Genomic DNA, 21,097 nt, shown 5'->3' with positions numbered 1-21,097 from the left:
TTAAATATATCTCGTAGTACCTTGTAAAGGGTTTAAGTAGCCCTGGTTCTTCCCTTACCTAGACCGATTATGCATAATTAGGGCTCACTCAAATCCAAATCGTTCATCTTACATCTGTAGTCCCAGCTGATACAAGTCTCATTTCTATCTTGATTTTTAACTCTTGGATTTCTGCTGAGAAGGGTGTCTTGACATCAGAGATTCCATTGTAGATCCCAATCTGAACATTTAGAAAGCGAGCACACTTGTAGGGTTACAACTTGTGACTTCTCAACATAGGTTATCCTAATCACTACAATTACTATCATATCAACTATCAAGAGCTAAATCTTAGGGGCAATTACTATTAGTCGTCTATGCTTGTCCTCTATTTACACGAACTCCTCCATTTTAATTTTTTTTACTTCTAGTTTCTCCAGAAAATCCAGACTTACATCTCTTCCCTGGTGTTTCAAAATCCCTAGATTACCCCTTTATTAATTGGTTCAACCTAGTTCAAGTGAAACAGGCCCCTCCCTCTCTTGGACTTACTGGTCATCTCAACCAGTACCACCACCTCTCTCTCTCTCTCTCTCTCTCTGCCTTGCCTGGCTGTTTTTCTCTCTCCCATGCTCTGTTTCTCTATCTCTCTGCCCGTCCTCACTTAATTCAAACAGCAAACAACTAAATAAATGAACAGGTATGCTTTGGATTAACAATCGTCAGAGTACCCTGCCAAGGGGAGGAACATATAATTGTTCCCATGGTTTAAGAAACCTGGATCGGATACAGGATCAGCCATCAGAGTCGGTTGTGAATAATATAGGTAGCTCACAAGAGGGTTGCAGAAATCTACTGAATTTGGCTGGATTCCGATTCAAATCGACCTATTCACCCAATTTGATTCTGCTTCTTCATACCGGGTTTACTTCTTTGCAAGGAATGATCTCAAGGAATAGCCTATCACCACCCAGGTTAGACTGTCAGAGTCAATAACATTAAGCAATACAAGGGAACATGAATGCATTCCATTGCAAATTCAGTTCATGAGTTCTTCCGGAAAAGAAGAAACCCAAAAATCCAACCTCGGGAGCCTATAGCCCATCTTGCTAGACCATGAGTTTGACAGTTATCCTCTCTACAAGCATAGCGAAATCACAAAAAGAAAAAAGAAAAAAAAAAAAAAAAAAAAATCATTTACAAACCTGATATCACTTTTTTTTGGTAAGAAACCTGATATCACTGATGACAACGAAACCTTAGCGGTTGAGCTTGATTCGTCCACAGTATAACGAATAAGCGCTTGGGAATCAGAATGAACACGAACATACTAATTATGGACTGGATTGATAAGCCAGAGGGAGAGGGGGTAGTCGCCTGCTGGGAAGCTCCAAAAGGAGAGTTGAGACTCAACACTGTTATTAACTGACATGATCCACTCCTCCTTGAACTCCAAACAATTTGCAAGTTTAAGGGACCGAAGTCACCGAACTCGAAAGACCTACGGAGACCTTTGTCAGGATCGAGAGATCTTCCAAGAAGAGGTGAATTGAAATATAAAAATTTGATAAACTAAAACACAAGATTTTTGCACAAAAATAATCACAGAAGCTAAAGAGTTTTTGAACACTCATCCACACTCAAGTCTATCTATGTAAGGAGGAAGAAAAAGGTAAAGCAAGAAAGACAATTTTATGGTGGTTTGGACAACTCTCTACGTCCACTATCAAGAATCCTCAATCACTTAGATTTCCATTATCTCAATTTCTTTTCAACATAGCAATCAAAACATTGTTTTCCAAGGTAGCAATCAAACCTAAGGTATTTTCCGAGATTCACACCAAAACCCGACAATGTCACCTTCATGGCTCTTCTCTAAATATTTTGATCATTACCCAAAAAGAAAAAAAATCTAAATATTTTGATTGTTGAACTCTGGACGCTTTGCACTGCCTTATCATATGCCATAGCTCATGATTTACATCATATTATTATAGAATCCGACTCTTTTGTTATTATTCAAGCTTTGTAGGATTCCTACCGACAACTACCATGCAAGTACATGAGAACTTTGTCGACTAATGCTAACCCAACTAAGATTGGTTCACTGTCAACACCGATTTCGAGAAAAAAACATAGAGCTATGGATTGGCTAGCTTGCTTCTCACTCTTCTGTATCTCGTTATTTTCTTTTTGAACTTGACCCACCCCAAGTGGTTTATCTGAAGTGTTACAAGCTGATGTATGTATGCTCCCTATAGTCCGACTTATATAACTACTACTTAAATAAAACCAGTAAACATAAATAAATAAATAAATATACCATTTCTGAGTTGAATTAGAGAGTCAAATCCCCTAATAAATAAATGAATAAATTAATTAAGGGTTACTTTTGTAGCCTTTAATTGTTGCAGTGGCAAAGGGTGTGGCCTTGGCTGCAATGGGGTCCCCTAATTAAACTGAACCAACAAATGCATGGCGCTTTCAAGCGAAGAATGTTTTGTGCATCAGATTTTGATTATTGCCTTGCCGTTGCTCCTGATGGAGTGATGGACCACCGGAGTACCTTTATAATTTATAGGGAAATTTATGAAACACCTCCTGAAAATGGGTCGAAACTCAGATCATCCCCTGAAATTTGAAAATACTCAGATCACTCCCTGCATTAGAGCCCTATACTCAAATTAGACCCTATCGTTAGTTAAGTGATGAAGTCAGCTAGTTAAATTTTTTGAAAACCCTAAACTACCCTTTGGTTAATGTGAAGTTACTTTTTTTTTTTTAAGTTTATAAGGATGAGGGGAATTAGAGGGGAATAATCCCTCTTCTTCCCCAAATCAACAGAAAGACAAATGAAACCCTTAGGGTTCTGCCTCAAGGAAACTTTGTGAATGGCAGTCAAAACATCGTGACGACGGCCCAATAATCCCGACGAAGGGTGGTGATAGGCCGGCGACCAATCGTATGGCTTCAGACGCTGTGAATCTCCGACGATCCTTGCACCTCACGATTAGCTTTCCCAGTTTCTCCCACCACAAAACCCCAAGACAAAAACCAGCTGCTGTGAAAGAGCATCCATGGCAAGTTTACTTCCTTGGCCAAGTCCGACTCTCCGAATCTGAATACGAAACCTACTTAAACCCCCAAATTTTTACAAAAACCCCAAAAAAATTTTTCTCATTAAGTTTAGATGAAGATGGAGACTAACGCTTATAACCCACAAATGCTTTTTCTTTTTCGTCAATAAAGTCAACTGCCAATGATTAGGTAACAAATAAAACATTTAAACCTGCAACTATTTAAAGGAAATGGAAAAGATTTCCACATGTAACTTCCATCTTAGAAAGTGAAGTTCAGAAATTAATATCTGAGTGATCAGTGTCCACTAGTTTCATTCTAGTCCAATCTGTGGAAGGTTGAGTCTCCACTACTTTTAATATTACCCTTGCCATAGTTTCAAAAAAATGCCATTGTTCTCGGCCAACACAGGCAACCGCCTGCCTTAAAACCCCCCGGTGAACATCTGTCTCATCCCAGTGATCAAAATCCTGGGGTTAATTGATCGGAAAAGCTTCCTAACCTCTGTGTGGCGATCGATTTGCCACGGGTAGGAGTGGCAGCCATGGTCGCGAGCCCTTTTTTTTATATTTATTTTTTATTATTGCACACTTGTTTTGCCAAATGTTTACGGAATCAGATCTCAATCTAAAACGAAAAAGGAATTGAAAACCTCAAAATTTTCCCATGGAGTTCTTGAGTCACCATCGGAGCAGCTGCCACCAGTTGTGTTGTCTCTTGGTTTTTTTGTATTTTTTTCCTTCTCTCCGGCGAACTTATGTTTAAGATTAAGTTATAGGTGTGAGGAAGAGGGTGAAATTAGGTTGAGGATGAAGGAAAAGGTAGTATTGTAAATTTAATTTTAATGATTTAGTACAATGATAAAATAATCCTTTTACACCAATAATTAACAGCAGACTACACTGTTAGTGTAGAGGTGATGATCTGAGTATTTTCAAATTTGAGAGGATGATCTGAGATTCGACCCATTTTCAAGGGTGTTTCATAAATTTTCCTAATTTATATGATAACTTTCTAAAACCCTTAGATAAAGTTTCCTACAGTTTCCCAAACCCTAGATACAGGCCCAACTGTTTGAGTCTTGAAGCCAGCATGCATCATCATGAAACGTTTGATTCTGTGGCACCATGCAACATGCAAATGGGGCCCATCCATACTCATCCCCACCTTGGGATCATCGATGGGGATATCCCAGTTCACAGCCTCTGATTGATTCCCTATTCCTTCCAATCCCAAATCCCAATTCCTTAAAAAAAAAAGAACAAAAAACAAAAAAGAATTATGGCTCTTCATTAGCTTCCAAGTTTGATTGTGTACGATTCTGCTACCATGTTCAGGCTGTTATTTATAGTACTAACCTGAAACTAGCAGTCAGTTAGTGGGCCTTTTTCTCATGTCAGTATCTGTTTTGATACTGTGATTTGATCTGATCTGGTACTCTATTGGTTTACTCCATCGTACAATAAATTTACAGGGCACAGGTTTTCAGCCTTTTTGCTCATTATTCATTTTTGAAGTGCAGTAGTAAGTACTTCTGGGTCCCACTCCCACCCAATATCCAAATTCCAAACCATTTAAAAAAAAAAAAAAAAAAAAAATATTCCTTTTCAACACTTCTGCTTCTTCTCCATGTCTGATCCCAATTCTTGGAGTTTGGGATACTATACTATTCGAAGGATTTTAATTTCGCACGTTGGCATGCTGCCTTCTCTCCTCTAGCTCTACTTCCAACCTCCCTCCCCCCTTCCCCTGCTGCTTCAGCTTCAAGCCCTCAGCTCAGCAATGGTGGGATACTGTACTAGGGTTCGGCCCTTATCAATTATTGTTTTAAACGTAAACAAGAAAGAACAAAACCTGAAACCCACATCATTCCTCAACTCATCTCATACAAAAGGTTTGTTACGAATCTAAAGTGTCCTTTTGTCATTCAACATTATCAAGCAAAACTGAAGAAATCTCAAAAGCATAACAAACAAACACAACCATTCAAAAATAAAATTAAAACCCAACAAACTACATAGATAGATTATGGCTATACATCTCTACTATACCCATTCCCCACTTCCTTGGGATGATCACACACTGGATACAGCCCTGAGATTTCCTCCGCACTTCTCTTTCATGGTAGTTCGTTCTCCTCTCTCTCATCTCGTATTTCTTAAGAGACTAAGAGATGCAATAGAAGAGTCAAATTCTTCCAAGTTCCCCCCACTTACAACTTCAGGTTGAGATCAACTGTGTCGCTAGCCTCAATTCTCCTGTGGTCGTTCGTCGTGGTTGCCACTCTCTGCCCTTTTGGTGGGAAGAAATTATGAATGGGTTGCTGCTGCTGCTGTTCTATTGATGACCCAGCTGGTCGCAGCAAGGGCTCTTCAATGCTTCTTGCCTATACACCATTATTTAACACCAAATTAAAAACACAATAACCCGGTTGTCAGAAACATAGCAAAAGGAACAGCAACCAAGAAAGAAGAGGGCGGCCGGGGGGGGGGGGGGGAGGGTGAGAAAGGAAAAGATTTCCATTTTTCTTAATTAATCATTCTTACCTGAGATGATTGCAGATCGAATTCAGGGATTGGATAATGGGAAGGTAAGGATGCTAAGGGCTGTTGCTTATTAGATTTGCAACCCATTGTGGATGAACTTGTTGCAGGAGGGCCCAAGGTGAGAAAATCCCCTTGAAGAGTTCCATTTTCTTTAATTCCATTCTTGTGGTTCAGCTCGGACCTGGTTCCTCTCCAGGTCGTGTGGAGGGCTGTGGAGCCCGAGGTACCCTCACTGAACACAGCATAACCAAAAAAATGTGAGCCAACAACCCAGAGAGAGAGAGAGAGAGAGAGAGAGAGAGAGAGAAAATCCCAGATATACCAACCTGATAATGCAATCTCCAGGTTCCAACTTGAATGTGCTGCCATTGCTATTGCCACATAAAGATTGTTCTTCTGGTCTGTAGATTGGCTGGATAATCGAAGGAATTTTGGAAGGAAACGGCAGGTTTTCTAGAGAGAAGGGCCATGGTCGCTTAATACCAACCATCTATACTACATTCCAACCAGTCAACTATTAGAATCTATCCCATCTTCTAAACAATATCAACTATTCTATAATGTAAAGTTTTCGAATTCGAAGCATGAAAATGAGGAAGGCATCCCCCCCCACATACCTTCTCTTCCTCGGGCCACGGTGACGGTGGCGTGTAGTTGCTGTTGCTGAAAATGCTTTGGTTTGAAGGAAGCTCCATCGGGAAACCTAGTCCAGACGATGATGAAGTAAAGGGAGGGACAGTCACCTGCAGAGAGACAGAATCAGAGATTGCTTTGCAGTCTCTAGAGAGTGCTTGACAGGAAGAGATTAAAAAAAAATATAAAAAAAATCAGTCACCATTGTTGAAGAATGTGGTTGCTTTCTATCATTCACAACGGGGGGAGAAGAATGCCAAATTGGGTAGGATGTCTCGTTCTGCAAGTGGGTTCGGCATGCAAGTCCATGATCCAATCTGGGAACATCACCATTGTAGTTCAACTCGTTCCACATATTGGGATAATGTCCTTGCCTTGTAAAAGATGTGACCATGTCAGACATCGTACGACCACCGCTGCCACCACCGGAAGCAACTTGATGAGAACCATAAATTGGAGTTATCGTCTGCAACGAAGGAGTTGGAGGTGGTGGTGGGACCAAAAGATCAAGAGTAGGGCTGGGACCCGGAGGAGGGCTTCCAAACAGAGAAGTTGTCGAAGACAGATCAATTGAAGATGTAGGGAAAGGGGACGAAGAAGATGACTGGTGGTGAGGAGGAGGAGGAGGAGGTAGTGGAATAACAAAACAAGGGGAGGACACCCCAGCAGCCACGCCCTTCTGCTGCTGCTCTTCTAATCGGATCTTCTCCAGTTGGGCAACCCCAAGACCTCTTTGTGGGATTTTTTTCTGCTTCAGCTTCTTGGCAGAACGACCTCCTCCATTACTACCACCACCACCACCACAATCACCACCACTGCTATTATTGTTATATTTCTGGTGTTGCTGTTCTTCTTGTGCCATTCTTCTGCTCTGCCATCTAACTACAGGAAAATCCTAGAAGAAGAAAAACAAATGAAAAAGATGAAGACACCCAGATGCCAAAAAGTGAAAATGATGAAGAGAACCCAGAGAGAGAAGATTCAGAATGCTAAGAAAAAGAAATAAATTGTTGTCTGGGTCTTCTTCCTAAGACGCAACCAAAAAATCCAGGTTGAAATTTGCAGTAGTAAAGAGGGGGGAGAAGGAAGAGAACCCAAATCTGAGAAACAGAGAAACCAGAAACGCAAGTCAAGAGAAAACCGAAATCCCCATTTTTGAGAACCAAAATCTCGCAGGTTCTGGAGTGAAAATCGGCTACTTATGGGAAAAAACCCAGAACCCAACCCAAGTTTTCAGCAAAGATGGAGACGGAGAGAAATAAAATATAAAATAGTGAGAGAGAGAAAAAGTATATCTGAGAGTTCCGTATCTCCCTCCCCCAAGTTCGCTTGTCTGATAGACAAATCAACCCGAACAAAAAGCCCTTTCAAACCACGCAAATCCAAGCACTTATCGAATCTTTTTCCATCTCTTTTCTCGCCCAAATCCTCGCTCCACTCCCTCTTTCTCCCCTAGACCGACTCTCAAGAGCTCAAAACCAAAATCAATCTTCCCAGTTTTAAGATCTCTTTCTCTCTCCTCATCCTACACCTCATTCCATCATCAAAGGCTCCATTTTATAAAACGGGTCATCACATTTTCACCCTCCTCACCCTATGAATTATTGTCACCCACCTCTACTCATTTTCTTCTCCTTCCTCTACATAGGCTCTCATGGAACTCACAGCTCTCTCTCTCTCTCTCTCTCTCTCTCTCTCTCATTGTTCTTTACCGGTTGAGGCAAATGAGGCCACCATTTGCAGCTTTACTGCTTAAGGGTCTGATTTGGGACCCGCAAGGCCCACACAAGCCTTTGGCTCATTTGATTCACACCAGATTTCGGATCCAGATCTTCTACGGTGCCCTGCCCGTAACGGCTTGAACGGTGCACAAATAGGGTGCGCTGCAATGACCACCTTACCCTGTTGGACAAGACACTTGGGCAGAGATAAGATGATCATTGCAGCACGCCCTGTTTGTGTGCCACTCAAGCCGCTACGGGCAGGGCGTCGAAGAAGATCTGAATTCAGATTCCACACCTCAACACGGTTCATTTACACATATTGATTGATTGATTGATAAACCAAACATACCTCGTCTCTTATCCGTTTTCTTCTCTGGTGTTCCCATACTAAATTTGTATAATGACGTTGCCTTTCCCGTCCCAACTCCTCTCAAACACCCTTTTCTAATTATTAGTGATTGTAAATTAAAACAAAAAATGTGTGGGATTTTTCAGTTATGTTTGATGGTCCTTAAAACTAAAATTTAGTGGTCCATAGATTTAGGTAGAGAGAGCAATGAATCATGGTGTGTCCCAATTGATTCACTATTGGATCCTTTTTTCTTATATGTACCACGTAACCCTTACGACCAAATCATCTACAGGTCAACAATTGACAAACTGCTAGCGTAGTTAGTTGATGTTTAAAGGGTATCAATTTATGATGATCCCAGGTTGACACTGAGAGGGGGAGGGTGAATCAGCGTTATTATAAAAATTTTCCAAACTTGAATGATAGTTCTCTATCACTGCTCTCTGAAACACAAACACTGCAATCCCTGTATCTCTGTTTTACTGCCCTGTGCACACACCGACTGGCTTGGGGCACCCCAATTTGATCAATCTACAGTTCGTGTGTTACCTTGCCTCACAACCAATGAATTGGCTAGGCCTCCCACGTAAACACACCCATTCTGCAGTCAGATAACACTTCAATACACATATATAAAAATAGCAAAGAAGAGACACAGTATTTAACGTGGTTCAGTACTGTGCACACATCCACGGTGCAATAACCTAATCAGGGTTTCGTATATTGCACGATACTCAACTAATTTTAGTGACTACAATCACTCAGGAACTCCAATCTCTGCTTCGGTTTGTACAACCACACAAACGAGGGCAACAACCCCAATCTTTATGCAAGCCCCCACTTAATAGAGTTACAATAGCATAAAAAAAAATTCAACAATGTAAATCCCTTCCCAAAAATTTTGCCAACAAAGCTTACAAAGGTTCCATAGGCTTTCAACTCAAAGACAACAACCAATAACAAAATATTGGGATTCACTAAAGAGGATTACCTCTTTCAGGGTAATAGCACAGCAAGCACCTCCTCTAGAACGTCCTCAAAAAGTCGCACGACTCACAACAAGCACGGAACTCGTGAAAACACCACCTTCTTGGTTATTCCTGCACACCTCTCCATATGAGCAATTTTTTACATTTTTTTCTTACAGGGACGTTCTCCTCCTCTCTGTGAATCCAACGCACTTTGCAGCACCCAAATCCGAGATATCCCTTTCCAAAGATGGATGCTCTGAATTAGGAAATAGATGGCAAATCCGTACATAAGAGGAATTTTCGTGACAAACATAACGTAACGAAACCCGTTATGACGTTGCTCGAGCATTATTTTCTCTCCATGATGTCATGCTTATGTCAACACGATTTAAAAAAACGCGTTTTTACTTTATTACAAAGATTGTGCTTATTACTTCAACCACTTAGAATGTATTAAATAGAATCTCCATCACATGTGAACTATATGAATCATACACTGGAGTAGAACCTTGCATATACATCAAAACTTAAATCACTATGGTGTGACGCACGTGAATAATAAATCATGTGCCAAGCCACTAAAAAGCCAGGCGCAAGCATCTCTAGGGCCAACCCTTCTTTGCCCAACTATATGCCTTTAAATTGGAATCCAACCCATAGATCTTGATCCAACGGTCTGAAACATTCTGGAACTTCACCAAATTAAAGGAAAAATACTGTTCACAATATACCACTTAAAAAACTAAGCCAAAATTTTGGCTAAGTATGGGAAAATCGTCCTTATCCAGATTTGCTCCATTTTCAAGTAACAACACGAAAATCGATATAACTTCCTCATACGACATCCAAATGATGCATGAGTAGTTGCATTAGAACCGTAACTCGACGAACTACAAATCTTATGAAGAGTCCTTCACCCAGTTCTGCGCCATTATCACTTTCAAAAATAGCTTCAAAGTGGACCCCACTGCACGATCCTATGAAATCACAACTTTTGATGTACGAAACCTTCACCTACTGCTTCGGGCCTTTGACAAACACTTCTTAGGGATCATATATACTGCAAATAGTCATCCTACATGCACGGATACTGCTGTAACTTTACCAAAAGACCAAACTACCCTTGATACTGTGTAGAAGCCCGTTTAACCATTCCAACTCTACCAAACCATCAATAGCTGCTGCCACAATACCAATATGACTGAATACGTTGCCAACAATGACAACAACACTCCACACACTTCAGTGGACCAACAATTTAGAATCAAAATCAAAATCGGCCATTTAAAATCAAATCGATTCAGTTTTGGTTTAAAACATTGATGAAATCTGTCAAAGTTCGGTTTTTGGTTTTATGATTGAAACCGTCAAACGAAATCAATTTACCTATTTTCGAATCGAGTAAGGAATCTAATAAATCATATATATATATATATTTAACTATTTTACTAAGGTAGATGATAATTTTATTCCATTTTAAAGTTTGGAAAAAGTTTAGTGGAGTATGCATGGCTCTAACAAACAAGGGTTTTTTTTTTGTTTTTGTTTTTTTGTAATAATGTTAAATTTTTACCTAAACAGCTAAAATAGGGCCTAAATCAAATATAAATCGGCATCGAAATCAAATATGAAACCAAATGAAAATCGAACCGTATCAGTTCGGCTTTGGTTTTGAAACACATGTTCCTATTCGATTTCGGTTCCCATGTTGTATCTTAAACCGAACTGAAACCAGACCGAATAATCGAAACCAAACCGATTGACACTCTTATTGGTGCTTTAAATGCTCAAGAGGTCTAGGCTTAAGAGATCACGAGTTCGATTCTCCTATCTTCACCTTGTACCTCAAGGCACACATCTTTCTTGTTTGTCTCTCTCTCTCTCTCATCCCTGTCAAGGCCCAGAAAATACAATGTAGCTAGCTTTATGCGTTTGTATTATACATAAAATAGCAATCTTGGAGCTAGCATGGATGTTGAAATGTTCTATATTTGGGCCTACAGTAGTCACATGGGAAGCTAACATAGATAGATAGGATCTTATGTGAACCTACAGCTTAGCCATGTATAGAGTAGGATATATTGCTATCACGTCTAATGTATGTCCACCATATATTGCCATTTTTACTCTAAGATTAACGATGAAACCCATTAATACTCTTTTTTTTTTTAATTAAATTTGTTTCTTAATGATCAACAAACAGCACTATTGTGGTTGTCGAAGGTGCACACATTTGGTAAATAGATCGGAATGTGATCTTCAAATCAAATGATCGAAGCCATTGGAATTAATAGCCGATCAATCGTTACCAGTCCACTACGTCACCCCCCGGATCTTTGTCGTCTCCATTTATCTGTTCTTCCATTTTCTCTCATAGGGGGTGGAAATGATCACCTTATCCCTTGCCCGAACACACTGCCCCAGTAGGGTCCACTCCCTCCCCTACTAGATGAAATGGAGAAAATGGAAGGACAGATAAATGGAGACGATAATTCCTCCTCCCCCCCACCCCAAAAAAGAAAAAAAAATTCTTAATGGTAATTGGTAAGGTATGCCAAAATTATGTTTACATAGAGAAGATATTTGACTTAAGCAAAAATTATGCTTCTTGCGCCTCAGTTGTGAGCATCATTTTGTCATTTTAACCTTCACAAATGGGTTGTTCTTTGGATAGTTTATATATTAATTCGTGATCTTTTTCAACCATATGGTCCATCATGGGTATAGTTTACTTGTTTTTTATTGACTGTCTTGGTTATTCAAAAAGAATTGGTTGTTCCTTTAAATTATTGAAAACATTGTTTATGAATGTGGCTTTATTCAATTAGAATAACAATCATCCTTAGATAATATCATCAATAACATGTAGACAAAGTTTGAGTATCAAGTTTCATAAGAAAAAAAGAGGAAGGTTGGAATAACAACAAACATTGCTAGGTGGTAAAAAAAGAAAAGTAGCTGAAAAGGTTTTTTTACTAAGGCATGGGTACAAAGGAGTTCCATAAGTCAATCCGTATTGCATAAAATATTTATTACACTTTCGAAAGTGAGATAAATGCACATTAAAAAATTTGACTCCCATTTTAGAATTTTTTTTTAGGCAACCAGTCCACCATTTTGAACCATGCATGAAAAGGATTTGGTAAATTGGCTGTTTGATGAATGGTGCACCATGAACAATTAGATCTCAAATTTGGGATCACATGTCTTACATATATATGACTCACCTTGTATTGAGCTTTCGTGTCTGCATTTTCAAGCAATAACCAATATTGTTAAAGTTCAATTCACAACAATATTTCAAAGCTTTCAACTTCCTCCATTAGAAAAAACCAAAACGATATAGTTTACTAGTTATAATGTGCAACAACCCTTCCTATCTGATAGAAAAGGATCCAATGATCTTGAGTCGATCTTACCTGAGATTGCAAATTTGTCTATAAATAGCATATTAATTGTATTAATATATATAATCGATTTGTTATGTGTAATGCTAATTGATAATGCCTCATTGCCTTGGTAAGTGCTATATGGTCTTGTGCATTGAAGCCCATGGTTATGAACCCAAATCCATTTGTATGTAACATTTTGTTTTCCAAATGAAACAATGATTTGATGTACATTCACAAAATTTGAGAGCCAATAAATTACCATGTGGTAAATATTTGGCCACCAAAAGAAACTTCTCTAGATTGACTGTTAATGGGGAAAACTTTGCCTTACTAACGTTATATGGTTAGAAGTGAAAACATTATGAGTTGTCAAGGTCTAAGGGCACAAGGAGGATTAGCAAGAGAGGATTTCGAGAGGAAAAGATTGGAAGTGTGGGAGTGGGGTACGTGGGGGAATCACATTTCAAAGAGTGAATCATATGTATCACTTATTTAAATGTTCATAGATCACTTATAAGAATCAATTTAAAGCATTTCTCAAATGACTCCTCAAAATCAACGAGTGATATCAATTGCAGCCAACAACTTTTAGTGGATGACAATTGATGTGTAGAACAACATATGCAGACCTACTACATATCTTATGATATGTCAACAAGGATCTTTCTTTGTTAGCCAATCAATGTCAACAAGAACTATTGGGGTCCACAAAACCAATACACAATTCTAACCAACAGATCTTGTCGGATGACTAGCTACTATATGCTTAGATCACAAATTACCTAGGGTTTTGGTTGATGGTCCCAAAAATAACAATTTTGTGTAGCTTTCTCCCGAGCTATGAAGAATTGAAGATTATCTTAATATGAAGAAATGTTTTCTATGGATGTGTACACGGTCCATACCCGGATATAGAGGATGGTGAAATGATGTTTCGCCCATTTTTATCCTCTCTTGTTACAGCACGGTGCTGTATTGCATCGTGCGATAGTATGTGTACCATGTGAGACCCGTTGTACCACATGGTCTCTGCAGCACCGCACGATGCAGTACAACACCGTACTGTAACAGGAGAGGATAACGATTTGACGCTCTGCTCCCATGAAAGGCGAATATGTCCGGCCCAATTAATGCTCCCGCTCGGTTAAGCTCAAAGGCTAAGCAATCTACAATTAATAAATGCCGTTGCTCTCAAGTGAGAATCACTACTCAAAAGAGGCATTAAACAGCTCAATGATGATAGGGACAAGTTCTTGCTATGGTAATTAATTTGATATAGTGAAGGAAACTCCCATGTTCACTTTAGGGCAGGTTAGGAAGTTTGTGCAGATCAGTAAGGGTAGCAGGGCCATAATTAGTCGTCACTTATAGTTACAACACCTTACATACGTACGTACTCTCTCAGACTCGGGGCCACCCTTGAGAAATCTCGGCCGGCCCCATTTACATTTATAGAACGAGGTTGTTTCTCTCAAGTTGATATGGTGGAACTGATGATGATATGAAAGCTACGTACCCTTTTCATTATGAGTTCTTTAAGTAGTAAAACTTTCTTAACCAGGGAGGGATGTGGGGGAGATTGGGAAACCGCGTTACTATATATATCCAAGGTTGGTTCGGTGGTTCCTAAAGCAACATTTTCCCTACTTGTTGCCCTAGGTGGAGCCTTTGAAGTTCACCTAGTATTCTATTCTTAGATGTGACATGCCCATTCTATGGATCGCTCCAACCTATGCACACCGGAGTTAGTTTTTAGTGGGAGTTTATTTATTTATTTATTTTTTGAGAAAAAGAATACTAACCGGTCATGGTTTTTGTGTTTGAGTCTAGACATAAATTAATGCCTTTGTGCACGAAAAGACTCTTCAACCCTCAATAAAATTGAAAATTGTATCCAAATCATTACCTCTACGTGCACTTTCATTGGCTACTGGGCTGGTGCTGGGGCTACATGATCTATAAGCATTCTCTTGCCCATTTTATTTTTTGTGAAGTGTTTTCTATGGGGAAACGTGGCCCCTGTGCGTGTGGCTGGAGATCAAGGCCATTTCACCTTTCATAGGGGGTAGAGTGGTCATTTCACACTTCCTCACCTTTTTTTTGGGGGGGGGGGGTGGTTCTCTATCTCGGAGCATGGCCTACGCCAGTGCTCCCCATGTTTGTCTTTCTCCTTCTCGAAACAAGGGGCACAAATTTCTTTTTATAAAGAAGAGAAAAATACACACATGAGAGCGCTGAAATAGGTCATGCTCCCAGACATAGTTCTCTTTCCCTTTTTTTTTTTTTAGAAATGCGAACGAGTAGCCACCTTATTTTCCTAGTATATAAAGCAAGAGGGAAGGAACAATTTGCTTTGGTTCCACGTGCCATCTGTTTAGCCCTCATCTGTTTAGCCCTCATCTGGGCTGTGTATTTTTCTACTTGACAGATCCTAGCTAGTGAAGTGCATCATAGGCTCCATTTGGTTGCGAGGGAAATTGAAGGGAAGGGAAAGGAAGGTAACGAAGTGCAATTTTCAAATTATATATATTTTTTTGTAATTCTTTACTTCATATGATTATATTGTTAAACTCCAAATAATTTTATATTTGATTAAAAAAATTCACTCTACTTTACATCTAAAGCCTTAGATTTGAAAAGCAAAATAAAATTTATACCTAAAAAACATCATTAGTAAATATGGTAAGGAGTTTAAGCACTTTATACAATCATATTAAATAATGTTTACAAAAGTTCTCTTTTTTAGGTTTGAAAATTTCCCTTCTCTACCCTTCATTTTCCATTGCAACGAAATGGAGCAAAATGTCTTAATTAGGATCGAGAATATTGTGAAATGGGTCAAGTTAATCTTGGGCTTGGGCCCAACAATTGGGAGATCACATGCATTATATGTATATGTATAGGGAGAGGGTTCTTTGCCTAGTAGTGTGGCCCTTGCACAAGCACAGGAATGAATTGTAGTGCAAGCCCACATCGGGTGTGTGTGTAGTGTGAGTTGTGTATATCCGCCATTCCACGGTCCCAAAAGTCGGTTAACCTTTTGGGATTGGTGTGTGGTTTGTGTGATTACTCTTTGTTTCATCAAAAAATAAATAAATAAATAAAATTTGTAGTGCAAGCATGAGCATAAACAAGAGTGGGGCAGTCATTTCGCCTCCCTTTTGTGTCTGGGTGCAAACGCCAAACTGCGAGGCATGGTTCTTTTTCCCATATGTATATATGAGCAATGTTGAATGATATATGTTAAAGTAATAGTTTATAGGGTTTAAGAATGCTAACCAATCGCGCTCTAGGTGTGGCTCCAACGCTTAGGAGAAGGTTTTGGTCGAAGCTAGAAGACGGCTGGACGAACTGAAAGACAAGATGAGAGTCATTAAGTGGGCTGTTGAGGGCGCAGGTGTCATTGTGATGCACAAATCCAGTGTTTCGCTAAGATTTCGAATAGCTGTCCCGAATTCAAGTTGATTATGTTTCGCTTCTTCCTCGGAGAAAGACGATCAAACAATTCCCAATCATGGTCCTTGCTGATCGGATCATCCGTATAGGATACAAAAAGAAACTCCAGATATTTGATATCTTTCTCTTTGAATGAGACCTCAATTCCAGCTACGGTTTCATTAGCTATCTTACAACTAGAATCCCTCTTTTTTCCGATCCGGTTCCTCCACCACCGCGAACCCCAGTTAGATTTAGGTCTACCCTTGTTTGATTCCTGTTGAAGCATATACTCGGGGGGTGGGTGCAGGGCGGACGATTTCAAAGCGGACTTTCCATTCATTAGATAGAGAAGATCGCCAAGATTCGTGATCCGCTGCCGAACTTATAAGACACAGTAACCGCTTAACCACCTTGGAAATGACCGTCTTGCCCCATGAAAAGGCAGAAATCTCATGGGGCAAAGCGATCATTTCCAAGGTGGTTAGACAGTTATGTGTCTAGGCGTGGGAGCCACGCCTAGAGTGCGACCGGTTAGCATTCCTTTTACCTAGTTTATAAATAAGGATTAGATACTTATAATGAGCGAAAATAGTTTAGCAGAAATTTTACAAACTGATTTGTATACACATTCATATCTAAGTGGAAGTGCTCTACAGGGCCATATCAATGTGCTTTTTTCCTAAAATTATATATGTTCTTATTCTAACAAGCTTAATATGAATTAGACTGAGTCAAGCATTCATCCTTAGATAAACACCCAGTATAAATGGGCTGGGCTTGTAATTGAAATTGTTCCTTAGAAAGAGATAAACGTGGCCCACTCACTTGTCAGATTTTGGAACGGGTTTGGGCTTGGGCTAGCCTCAATCCTTCCCATTGCTCCCTTAATTGATAGTCGTGTGAAAACAATGTCAAAGATGGGTTTTGGGGGGAATTTTTTTTGCTGCAACCTCGGATGCAGCCATGTTCCTGCTGCTCCCAATGGTAGGTGTAAAATTGGAATAATCTCTTTCCCCTTTGGGTTCACACATACCCTCTTAGGTTTTACCCTTTTGGATTCCAAATCACCGCCTACAGTTGAGGCAGCAGGAGCATAGCTGCAACCCAGGCAGCAGCAAATTTTCGTTCGGTTTTGGGGGGTGGGGGTTGACTGCTCGTGCCCCCCCCCCCCCCAAATGAAAGGTGGTAATGCCCCCGGTTGATCCTTCCGCATATGCTCCCATCGACCCGTGCACGTGTAAGTGGCCATGCTCTCCCACAGAGAACTCTTAGCCGTTAAAATTTTAGACCTTAATTTTTGCTCAGTCTTTAAATTTTCCTTGTGGGAGTTCTTCGTTCCCTTAATGCCATAAGCATATGATCTTCCCTATTCATGTCTTGAGCTTTGATATCCCAAAGTTTTTATTTTTATTTTTTATGTGGATGAACTTTGATATCCCAAAGTTGAAACAAGTTGATCAAAGGAACTAAAATTGAATAATAAGTAAATGACCCCAAGAGGGTATTACATTAGTGTCATTAGATTAAGATACAGACTCTCTCTCTCTCTCTCTCTTAATGTGTTCACAACTGGAAGGCTAGTGAAGAGGTGAAAACCAATGGTATGATGATTAGGGTCCGACTCCAACTGCCGACGGCTTTATCACCACTGAAATCTGATCCTGTGGGTCCAAACTGAGCTGTTCCACCAAAGCTCCCATTGATTGCCATAGAGCTGCATCATTTATCGTCCATTCAAGAAAATTATTTATCAGGTTTTTAGGAACAACTGTAACCAATATTAAAAAATTAATAAGAGGCCCCAAAAGTAATCTTTGATCAATTAAAGCTCACCTTGATGGAAACTGGCACTTCCCCCAACCTGAAATTTGAAAGAACCAAAAAAAAAAAAAAAAAGGGTCGATGAGAAAAGAGTGAGAAAAACAGAAGGGTTTCACACTTTAATAATCAGAAACCCTAATTGTCAGGTGTGAAGAGGGAAGGGAAGTGGAAGTGGAAGTGGGAGAAAGCTTACTAGGGTCTAAGGAAGTGAGGGCCGCAGAGTTCCCGAAATTGCAGCTCTCGCTTGTCATTCCATGCTTGAGGTAATAATCATTGAAGGCATAGGAAGCCATATTCTGGAGGTTACTTTGATCGTAGCACGGACCTTCCTGCTGTATTGGTCCACAATCGGCTCCCCCAATCCCACAAGCCCAATCCAAGGCCGTCTGCAAAGCTGTATCCTCAGCGTTGTTCTTCGCTACGCACCAGAGAGGAGATCCTCCGCTGTTAGCCTTCGATTCCAGATCTGGGTTTCCCCTCGAATGTGAAGAAGAAGTAGCTTCAACGGATTTCTCAGTATATGTTAATGCAGTACAATGCACTAACGCCGTAACTAGGATGAATGAGAGAAGAAGACGATGAGAATAAGAATTAGATATCACCGCCATTGAACTTGAAGAGATCTGGAGGCACAGGAAGTGGAGAAGCAAACAGGGAAGGCGAAACGTTCCTTCTTCTTATCTCGAAATTTGGGGGAGTTCTCTCGAAGCTGGAGCTTCGTATGTGACCGTTGGAGTTTTGGATTTGAGGAGCAGATCGCGGCAGTGGAAGAGATGGATTCGCTAAGAGAGAGAGAGAGAATTGGTCACTATAAGGGATCTCTCTGCTCTGCTATTGCCTGGTGAGTGGTGGCACACTGTCCTTCCTTGTCTTCTTCTTCTTCTTCTTCTTCTTCTTTTTATTCCGCGTTTCTTTAGATTTGTTGTTGTATTTTTGTATTGTCCTTCTGTTCTTTGTCAAGGGTATTATAGTCATTCAACTCAACGCATAATGCGCTGATGATGAATCCTAGTTGGTGTGATTGCCATAATTCATGAATCTTGTTATTGTCCCCTAATTGTAATGATATCCAACCATTGGTGATGACATGTGCATCTTATATATGCGGGGGTTATTGTCCCCTAATAGTCATGGTCAAAAGTCAACAAATGGCTCCACCCGGTTCGATTCTAGAACAAACGGTCCAGAATCAGAGGCTAGTGGACCAAGTAGATGGGCCGCGGGACTGAGTCCTAACACCCCCATCGTGAATGGGCCCATATACTACTGAATCTGTGAGTACTAAACAAAAAAGAATAATAAAGAGACAAAATTTCATCTACTACAGAAGCAGTAGCCCAGTCCAGAGAGCAAATCGATCGCCGGAGAGCATAAATCACTGGTAAATAATCAAGGAGACCACCGAACCCATCCTCTATGGTAATTCATCTCTCAGTCGATGCATGCGTCTTTGTTCGACAATTAATTAGTGCATTCGAGTTGACGTCGAGCGGTCTTTCTTCAACACACACTTGACGTCGAAGTTCGTGTTTTTAGTGTCAAAGTGATCCCATTCAACATCGAAGTCTAGGTCTTTCCATAATTGAAGACTCTTCATTTTTTAGGATTCCTTTGTTATCACGAATTAGGGGTATCCTTGGAGACTTGGAACTTCGCTAGATTCATTCCTTGGTCCCCCGAGACTCCCCATTAATAACATGATAAATCACGTTTTTAACTCGGATTTGATTGGCCAAGGGTTTCTACCCTCTTTTGGGCCATTGATATTGAACAATCCCTCTCTCATCCAAATTGGATGGTGGATATGGGATTAATGGGTTCTTTGATTTGTTAAGGAGAAGAGGAGTCTCCTAAATCTATTAATAGAGCCTCCTCTCACGTTTTACAAGATATTTTTGGCAAATTGGGTGTCATTGGAAGAGAGCTTTGCAACCCTAGTTTTCATAAGAACCTTGGGTCCTTTGGGAGAGGGATTGAGCTTCTCTCCTTAGTCAAAGACATCCTTCAACCCTCCAATTTTGTGATTCCTTTACGAGGCTGGATCAGGTTCTCGTACGAAAATGGTCGTACAAGAATCTGAACCAATCTCCCCTTTTTTTTACTAGGTAACACATCTTTAATTTTTAATTCCTTTTTTATCTTCTTGTTAGTATATGTATGTGCATGTTGTTATTTTTACATTCATATGATATTATTATTAGTGTTTTTTTTTTATCAAAGACGGACAACAAAAGCTACTCAAAAGATTTTATTAAGAAAACATTGAAGAAGAGTGCATGCGAGAGAACGCAGCAGAACCAAGACAATCCGGTGGAAAGAGCCACCACACCCTTAGACAAGCGAAACCTAAACGCACCCATGACCAACAAATGGGCTTCCTGTTAAAGGAACGGGGAACATAAAAGAACCTAACTTGTGAGAAATGAGACCTAAGATCTACAATGTCCTCCTCAACAACGATCGAAGGGGCCCAATCCAAAGTACAAGGAGGAAGGAGAATTCAAAAAACGAATTAAAGACAGGGAATCTGAAAACACAACTAAGCAATCCAACTTCAAGCTACGCCCCATCAGAAGAGCATCACGCACAACCTCAGTTTCCATCAATAGACCAGAGATCCCAGCACCATACTTGCGCATTCATATGTTATTTGCATCATGATTTTCATTTTCATACATTTTTTCCCCTTTCTTTTGTCGATTTTATCATTAGAATAGGATTTTTAACTATAAATTAGGGTTTCACCGCTTAATTTGTGTTAATAATCTTTTATCGGTGTTCTCACCTTTTCACTAGAGATTTACCATTGATTTTTCTGTCCATGATGTTTTCCCATTTTTCATTATTTTTCTGATTTTATTAGAATGTCTCTAGGCTTATTCTAGCCGGCTAGCCCTAAGGCCGTTTTCATAAATTTTCACTATTTTATTTGTACACAAATTTCTATCATATTCTTACCATGTTTTGGGTTTATTGAGATGTTTTCTTATTTTTCTTAATCCTCGTTGATATTTTAGGGATTTACTTTGATTTCCCCAAACATCCATGCTTCACAGTTAGGATTCAGAATGGCATTTCCATAAATATGTCTATGTTTCATATGTATTATATTTTGTTTACTTTAACTTCTTTTATGCTAACGATGGTTTTGTAGCCAGTCGCC

General features: G+C 39.8%; 2 protein-coding genes across 3 annotated transcripts; both read right to left on the bottom strand.

Annotated features, from left to right (window-relative positions):
* Window positions 1-593: 593 nt before the first annotated feature.
* LOC122649468 lies at window positions 594-16,030 on the bottom strand. Of its 2 annotated transcripts, none has more exons than XM_043842640.1 (6): window positions 6,439-7,876; window positions 6,221-6,346; window positions 5,930-6,093; window positions 5,604-5,835; window positions 5,256-5,443; window positions 594-631 (listed from the first exon to the last, which is right to left on the bottom strand). In XM_043842640.1, exons 1-5 carry the CDS (start codon window positions 7,096-7,098, stop codon window positions 5,270-5,272), a joined length of 1,356 nt encoding a protein of 451 aa, XP_043698575.1. In that variant the 5' UTR covers window positions 7,099-7,876; the 3' UTR covers window positions 594-631; window positions 5,256-5,269. The 2 variants fall into 2 exon arrangements, with proteins under 2 accessions (XP_043698575.1, XP_043698577.1); XM_043842642.1 differs by lacking the exon at window positions 594-631 and adding an exon at window positions 16,024-16,030 and having other exon boundaries at window positions 5,252-5,443; window positions 6,439-7,131.
* Window positions 7,380-18,742, bottom strand: LOC122649469 (PLASMODESMATA CALLOSE-BINDING PROTEIN 5-like). The gene is made up of 4 exons (XM_043842643.1): window positions 18,128-18,742; window positions 17,947-17,974; window positions 17,650-17,827; window positions 7,380-7,688 (listed from the first exon to the last, which is right to left on the bottom strand). Exons 1-3 carry the CDS (start codon window positions 18,540-18,542, stop codon window positions 17,677-17,679), a joined length of 594 nt encoding a protein of 197 aa, XP_043698578.1. The 5' UTR covers window positions 18,543-18,742; the 3' UTR covers window positions 7,380-7,688; window positions 17,650-17,676.
* Window positions 18,743-21,097: the final 2,355 nt, after the last annotated feature.

This window comes from Telopea speciosissima, chromosome 2 (genome assembly GCF_018873765.1).
Source record: "Telopea speciosissima isolate NSW1024214 ecotype Mountain lineage chromosome 2, Tspe_v1, whole genome shotgun sequence".
In the NCBI taxonomy this organism is placed as follows: domain Eukaryota; kingdom Viridiplantae; phylum Streptophyta; class Magnoliopsida; order Proteales; family Proteaceae; genus Telopea; species Telopea speciosissima.
Note: the sequence above shows the minus strand (reverse complement) of the source record. Positions and strands in the feature narration are given on the sequence as shown.

Coding starts and splice junctions, on each gene's coding strand:
- LOC122649468 (XM_043842642.1), bottom strand. CDS start 7,098: ATGGCACAAGAAGAACAGCAACACCAGAAATATAACAATAATAGCAGT. Junction 6,347..6,438: donor AACCACATTCTTCAACAATG/GTGACTGATTTT, acceptor GTCTCTCTGCAG/GTGACTGTCCCTCCCTTTAC. Junction 5,836..5,929: donor CCTGGAGATTGCATTATCAG/GTTGGTATATCT, acceptor TGCTGTGTTCAG/TGAGGGTACCTCGGGCTCCA.
- LOC122649469 (XM_043842643.1), bottom strand. CDS start 18,542: ATGGCGGTGATATCTAATTCTTATTCTCATCGTCTTCTTCTCTCATTC. Junction 17,975..18,127: donor CCTCACTTCCTTAGACCCTA/GTAAGCTTTCTC, acceptor TTCAAATTTCAG/GTTGGGGGAAGTGCCAGTTT. Junction 17,828..17,946: donor AAGTGCCAGTTTCCATCAAG/GTGAGCTTTAAT, acceptor TAAATGATGCAG/CTCTATGGCAATCAATGGGA.